The sequence below is a fragment of the Bidens hawaiensis genome, unplaced genomic scaffold, assembly GCF_021521415.1.
Source record: "Bidens hawaiensis isolate Kalapana, Puna unplaced genomic scaffold, B.hawaiensis_p1.1 tig00035058_1, whole genome shotgun sequence".
Lineage (NCBI taxonomy): Eukaryota > Viridiplantae > Streptophyta > Magnoliopsida > Asterales > Asteraceae > Bidens > Bidens hawaiensis.
In genome coordinates this window covers 177,401-184,776 of record NW_027505345.1, presented here as the reverse complement: position 1 = coordinate 184,776, position 7,376 = coordinate 177,401, and the positions used below count along the sequence as shown (strand labels likewise).

General features: G+C 36.3%; 1 protein-coding gene across 1 annotated transcript; it reads left to right on the top strand.

The window, feature by feature from the left end:
* Nucleotides 1-254: 254 nt before the first annotated feature.
* On the top strand, nucleotides 255-2,216 carry LOC143612603 (ethylene-responsive transcription factor ERF113-like). The gene is made up of 2 exons (XM_077086549.1): nucleotides 255-460; nucleotides 1,641-2,216. Exons 1-2 carry the CDS (start codon nucleotides 328-330, stop codon nucleotides 2,105-2,107), a joined length of 600 nt encoding a protein of 199 aa, XP_076942664.1. The 5' UTR covers nucleotides 255-327; the 3' UTR covers nucleotides 2,108-2,216.
* The last annotated feature ends 5,160 nt before the right edge of the window (nucleotides 2,217-7,376 follow it).

The following is a 7,376-nucleotide window of genomic DNA, read 5'->3' as shown; positions in this document are numbered from 1 at the left end:
TTAACCACTTTAATTATAATTCCAAGATGGCAATGGCTCTCTCTCTCTTTCTATTTGATATTTAAAAAAGTAATTTTAATTTACAATAGAAAATTGGTTGAGGACTATAAATTCTCGTCTAAAACCCTACATTTACACACACCTACCAAACTCTTTCTTTCTCTCTGTGTCTAGAAATGACTTAAGGTCAAGATGGATGATCAACGGAGACATGGGAAGAGGCCTGCCCTTGCGGCCAACGAACCGGAGGACAATTACCAAGAAGAATTAGTTGATGAAGAAGTAGAAACATTCCCATTTTATAATTCCCCTCGTTCTGAGCAAGACATGTCCGCCATCGTCTCCGCTCTTTCTCAGGTCATTGGAACCACTGATGACTTCATAACTTCTTCTTCTTCTGCAGCTGCTAACCATAATTATAATCATCAACCACCGCACACCCAACAACAACAACAACCTGGTAAAACTTTCTATCTAATCCATTCTTATATTTAATTAATCTTGTACAAACTACACCTACGTACATGATCGACATTTTTTTTGACTCACTCACTTAGGATTGGGAGAACACTCATGTCCGTACGTTGTGTATGTAGCATGCATGCATTTGTTGTCTTCATGCATCCCCATATATATCTTCTAAACCTAGCTAGTATATATGATCATATATTCTAATCCCCAAAAACTAAAATAAAGATTGCACCAAGATTAATGGAATCGAATGACTGAAGGACCCACCACAAACCTATATTTAGGCTGTTTGCCATATATATACGTATTATATTTCAGGTCTAAACAAGCCGATTAGCCAAACAAACCCTGAGCTTGCCTAAGCTGCTTTAGCCGGCTTGTTTAACTTATGAGAGCTTGAGCTCTCTTTATAAAGCTCAAGTTTAGCTCATAAAAAGTTTTTCAATCTTGAGCTAAGATTAGCTCGACCCGTTTATTATTTTTTATATATTATTAATTATTTATACACATTTATAATTACTTTTATATATTTATAATTATAAATTTCATGGACAATATAATATATATAATGTACTCCGTATTATTTAATTAAATTTATCCTAGTTTTATTCATCTTAGTAACTGTTATATATATGAACAATACAACAAATAAATATAATTATAGAATTAGCACGCTTGGGTAGGCTCGTGAGCGAAGCTTGGACCTAAGCTCGTTTATGAAACGAGCTCCAATAAAGACTCAAATTTGTTTAAATTTAACTTGATTTAAGCTTTTAGCGAGCCGATCTCGAGTGGGTTTGTTTACCCTATCAGTCATTGTATTTTATGCAGAAGTACGTAGTTAACTAAAATAAACAAATAATCAATAAAAATCTCGTGTAATTTCAAGTGTTCGCACAATCGGAAAGATTTTACATATATGTAGTAATCTTGATTTAGTGTCTAAATTTATAAGCTTTGATCCGAAATCTTATCTTCAAAGATTTTGATGATCATTCAGGAAACATCTGTCACAAATATATTCTTACTGACTAAAAAGTTTTATACTAAATCTATCCGAAATACTTTGTCGTTTAATAACTGATGTTTAAAAAACTTATCTTCTTTTGGAATTTGATCGAACTGAACTCGATCTGAAGTGATCATAAGTTTGTTGTACAATTATGAAGTGAATACAAGGAGGAGACACTATAGAGGAGTGAGGCAAAGACCATGGGGAAAATGGGCTGCAGAAATCCGTGATCCGCAAAAGGGAGCAAGGGTGTGGCTCGGGACATTCGAGACAGCCGAAGCAGCCGCCCTTGCATACGATGAAGCGGCCCTTCGGTTTAAAGGAACTAAAGCAAAACTCAATTTCCCTGAGAGAGTTAGAGGAAATACTGAATTACAAATGCCTGCACAAAGTGTTGCCCCAACTTCTCTTCGACCTCCGCCTCAAACCTCGTACCCTAATATTCTTGATTACGCTCAGTTTCTTCGTGGTTCTTACGAAAATGAGATGTTTACGGCAGATACAATTGGTCTAAATTGTTCTGGTACACCTTGCATGGATATGGGAAGCTCATCAAGTAATGTGGACCCTTCACAATATTGGCAGGATTTTGATCCAGAAAATGATCAATCAGGAGATCCATAGTAAAATATGGAGGAATATGATCAATAGAACTTGAAAAATCATAAATTTTGCAAGTTTCCCTTTTAATTGGTGTGTTAATTTCTTTCTATTTCAATTTTCAAGTGAGTTTATCGCTGCCTTTTGTTAATTATGATGGTTTTTATTTTAATGGGATGAAGACGTATATATACCTTATGTCGCAATGTATTTCAGACTTCAGTCCATTGATAAATAATATAAATGACCTTCGTGTAGAGCCCATTTTGTTTACGTAGTCTTATGTATTATTTCTGTTGTTTATCGTGTTTGTAATAATATACTTTGTTGTATGTTTAGACCGAGTAGGGATGGCAAAAAATCCCGAGCCCGACGAGTATACTTGGAACCCAAAACAAATGGGACGGGTATACCCGATGGGTATGGGCCGGGTATGGGATTAGGTTTTAAAAATTTTCACGGGTACGGGCCGGGCATGGGATTAGATGATACCCGACCTGATTACCCGAAAACGCATACCCTTTTACCCGCCACTATGTAACCGAATTGTATACCCGAAAAATTCTTTGTATTTCATAGGTTGTGAAACACATATATAAAAGTTATAATGATATTATTTATTTATTGTCACACTTTTATATATGGAGTGCATTATATTTAAATTTGTAATAATTTTGTATGAATAAAAGGTATAAAATAAATATAATGATTAAATACTTGAAAGTCCCAACGGGTATACCCGATACCCGCGGGTATGCCCGAAACCCGAAGGGTAATTACCCGACAAATACCCGACGGGTATGGGACACAATTTTAAAAACGGGTATGGGCATGGGATTACTAATACCCGGCCCGAACCCGACTGTTGCCATCCCTAGGCCCGAGGCCTTATGTATTGAGCCCGTTGGGCCGTTATGAATGGAAGAAGAGTATGGGATGTCCTCACCTATATAAGGTGAGACATACCCATACTACAAACAACCTTTCGACAATCATCTTATCCATCTAACTTTCTCTCTATTCACTCTCCTCCTCCCTACTCACGGCTATAAACTAACCACAACAAGATCCGAGATCTCGGTTAACCACTAGTAATTTCCGCTAGCTAGGTGGTCTAGATTGATTAAATAGCATTTGTTATTGTTGTTTGATCCGTGTTTTAGGACCTACAATTGGTACCAAAGCTTTCGGCTCTACTAGTTGTGGTTCGTGGGTCAAAACCTTGGATTTTGGTCTTGTTTGTTTGTTGAATACAAGTGTTAAAGTGGGTTTAGGGATTCACTTGGTGTTTGTGTATGTTCACTGGTTCAAGATAAAGCATTCAAGTGAAATTGAGGGTTTACGGGTTTGAGAATCAAAGGTTAAAGTGTTGTGTATGTTTGCGGGTTAAAAGTTGTGTTTGGTAAAGATTGTATGAGATAAAGTTTGTGTGGTTAAATGATATAAAGGTGTTCTTGGAGTTGTGTAAATTAATTGACTTTCCTAAAATGACAAAAATTGTACGTGCATGTAAAGTTGTGATAAAAGTACAATCTGTACTTTCCCAAAAGGAAAGTAATCGAATCAAGTCTCGCATTGTAATCTAGTCGAGTACTGAAAAGTAATCGAATCCTGAAAGCAATCTAATCGACTTCAGAAAAGTAATCGAATCTAGCCCATAAAGTAATCTAATCGAATCCAGAAAAGTAATCGAATCTCATTCGATTCGATTCCTTTGTATCATTCGATTCTTTTTTGCTTTGATTCTATCCCTTTAAAATTCAATCCTTTTTCTTTCTATTCAATTCGATTCCCTTGAAAACGATTAGTTTGTACTTATTGACCACTTCAAAAGCTGTTAAGGACTGTGTGTGCATTAATCAAGACTTTGAAGATGTCTACTGATCAAGAAGCATTGAAGAGCTGCATGATGTTAGAGAATGAGGCTGGTACTACTGAAAAACCTCCAAAGTTGATGACTTTCGAGAGTAACTTTGATGATTTCAAGTGCAGGTTTAAAAACTACTTAAGAATGAATGACACTGCTCTTCTTAGACCAATTCTAATTGGACCTCATAAACTAGTTACTCAAACCCCTGATGGACCAATTGACACTCCCGTTGAAGTCTACGAAGATGAGGACAAGAAACTCATTCAAGAAGATGAAAAGGCTTATGGAATTCTCAGTGTTACTCTGTCAGTTGAAATTGCTCAAACTTTAAGAAAAGAGATGTCTGCCAAAGGACTTTGGGATGCTCTATTTGCGAAGTTTGAAGGAAACCTTGAGATGAGATATAGTCAAAAGGATATGTTGAAAGGAGAATTCAGCATGTTCAATCACATTCAAGGTGAACTGTAGCAACATTCATTAGTAGATTTGAGAAATTGATCACCAAAATGAGAAGTGTTGGAATTAACAATGAGCTCTCTGAAGTCAATCACAATTTGTTGAATTCTTTGCCATATACCTGGAACACCAGTTTGATCACTATTCTAAGAACTACAAATTTGCAAATTCTTTCCCTTCAAGACTTAGTATCATTAATCAAGTCCTTTGAGATGGATGATAGACTCAGAATGAACAATCATATGAGTTCTCTAAATCAAGTTGGAATTAAAACAGACTCAAGCATCGGTTCAGCTTTTCTTAGCCAATCCCATCCAACGGTTCATACAGTTAATGGAGTCAAACTGTACTCTACTCCAACATCAAACAACCAGGCTCTCAAGACATTTGCAAGCAAGCCATCACCTCCAATGGCAAGCTCTAGCCCATTCCAAACTGTAGTTGACAAAGCCATTGAACAAGCTCTCAACGTACATGGTTTAAGCTCTCCGCGAGTCAACCATCTCATTCTCTTCCTAGCCAAACAACTGAAATTGATGATCCTCATGTTGCTCTTTACCATGCCTTTATGTCCAGTCATGAACAGTTGATGCAAGGAAACCTACTACCTCCTTCATTCCAGCAAGGAGACATTCCTGAGATTAATGAGAAGGACCTTGCAAAAATGGACATAAGGTATCACATGGCCATGACTGTTCACAGAGCAACGAACTTCATGAAGAAATACGGTCATGACAGCTTCAAGGATTCAAATGTGCACAACTTCAATGAAGAAATATGGTCACCCAATCTGAAGGGTCTACTTAATCAGGATGGGAAGATAACTAATTCACAAAGTTAGCTAACCCTCTGACAATGGCTAAGATGGCTTTCGTTGATGACTTGATGGGTGCCTCAAGTTCTTCATCAAGAGGAAACCCCACCACTCCTGAAACTCCCGAGGTACACAAAAAAATTTGCTCTCAAACTTGTATCTTTAACGTAGAATTTTATAGATCTCATAATGCTACGTTGATTAAGGAAAATCAAAGCCTTAAATCTTTGAACGATGAATATAAGAAGGCTGATAAGATTTACACCACTAGGATTAAGACTCATAATGATGACATGGCTAAGATGCATGGTAAATTATTTCAGGCCACTAAAACTATTGAATATCATGAAAGATGGCTTAATAAACTGAATTCTAAAATTGAGAAATTAGAACTAGAACTTTATGAAAGAAAGATTGTCGTCGATAAATTTGAAATGGCCTCTAATAAGCTTAACGACATCATTGGAGCTCAAATGGGTGTTAAACAAAAGACAAGGTTGGGATATGAATTTGTGGCAATACCACCTCCAATTAATGATAATTATACATCCCTACCTCACTTTAGTTTCAACACCCCTCCTGAGGATGAAATGGTCTACGGAGTTGGTCATGTACCAAAACCTAAGACATTTGTTCCTCCCGCTTCAAAACAGGTTGATTCCACACCTGTGTCTGTTAGTTCTAATGGTGATTCATCTTATTCAGCAAGTTGTGTAATAGAAAGTGGGTAAGTGGAAAAGAACATGAGTTGTGAAACTAAAAATGTTTTAGTTTCCTCTCACATTATTTTGAATAAAAATGCTGATGTTATTTCAGATAGTGATTGTGAAACCGTTTATGAAGAATCTATGTCTGAAAAACATGCAAAGGAACCCGTTCAAGTGAACAAACCAAGTTGTTTGCAATCTAGTTGTAAACCTGAGGATAAAACAATCTAAACAAAAGTGTTTGAAAATGATAATCAAACGAGTACTTCATGTAAATATGTGCCACCAAATAAAAGATCATTTTCTCAAACAACTAATCATTAACAAAGTCCTTAGACATACAACAGTTTTGATAACAACTACTATGGTCATTACCAACAAAACTAATTTGATCCATATTACACAAATGTTTTTTATGATCGGTTTTATAATCATGTTCCTTTCCAAATATCACCTTTCCCATCTCGCCAACCATATTATAGTTCTGATGAGTTCTATGGCTCTCCAAGGAGAAAATGTTGTTTTGTGTGTGGTAATTCTTCTCACCTTACAAGACATTGCAAGCACTGGTTCAAGCAACAAATTGATATTCAAAGGCGGCTTAGTCAGTCCCCAAAAGGAGTTTTAGTAGCCATGATTCAAGGACTGATCAAGCTGATAGTGAAGCCAGTGAAGTGGATGCGAGATCCCTGATTAATAAAGTAAAACGCAAGAGAAAACCGTTTTGAAAAATTAAAAATGCTAAAATCAAAAAGGATCCTAAGACTAAAAAGTCTGATGATTCACCAAAATAGTTATAAAATTAAGAAAAAAAAAGGTCCAAAATTTCCAAAACCAATAAAACAAGTTTTAGCTTAGATTCCTAAGGACTATTCTTCATCAAGTGAGTCTTCACCAAGAAATAAATTGTTTTCAGGAAATAAAATCAAGTTTGGTCAGTTATAGATTGTCTCGGGAGCCCATGTCCATTTAAACGATTAATGCATGTAGGGTCAATCAAGAGTATTCAGTACTTAGGTAGTGGTTGCGCTCGACATATGATGGGAGACGAACCTTGCTATTTGATGCTAAACCATTTGATGGCGGATTCGAGTCTTTCGTAAGTGACATGGGAGGACAAACTTCAAGGAAAGGAAATGTTTCATATGATACTTTGTGCTACAGCAATGTCAACCACGTTCAAATGGCTCAACCACAACTTGTTGAGCGTTTCTCAAACTCACCTCGTCAACTACTTCTCTCAAGTGATGGCTCTAGCATCAGCTGTTGGGTTTCGGTTTGGATCTCTTCAACTTTGTTATACAATGTGATAATGCATGCTTAGGATAGTCCATGTGACAACATCTTTTCTAAACTTTTCACTAAAGCCATGATAAATTTTGATTAAAAGAACCTATCTATCTATTGTATATAGAATTGTAAATATTTTTCAAATATGTCACAAAT

Coding starts and splice junctions, on each gene's coding strand:
- LOC143612603 (XM_077086549.1), top strand. CDS start 328: ATGTCCGCCATCGTCTCCGCTCTTTCTCAGGTCATTGGAACCACTGAT. Junction 461..1,640: donor CCAACAACAACAACAACCTG/GTAAAACTTTCT, acceptor ACAATTATGAAG/TGAATACAAGGAGGAGACAC.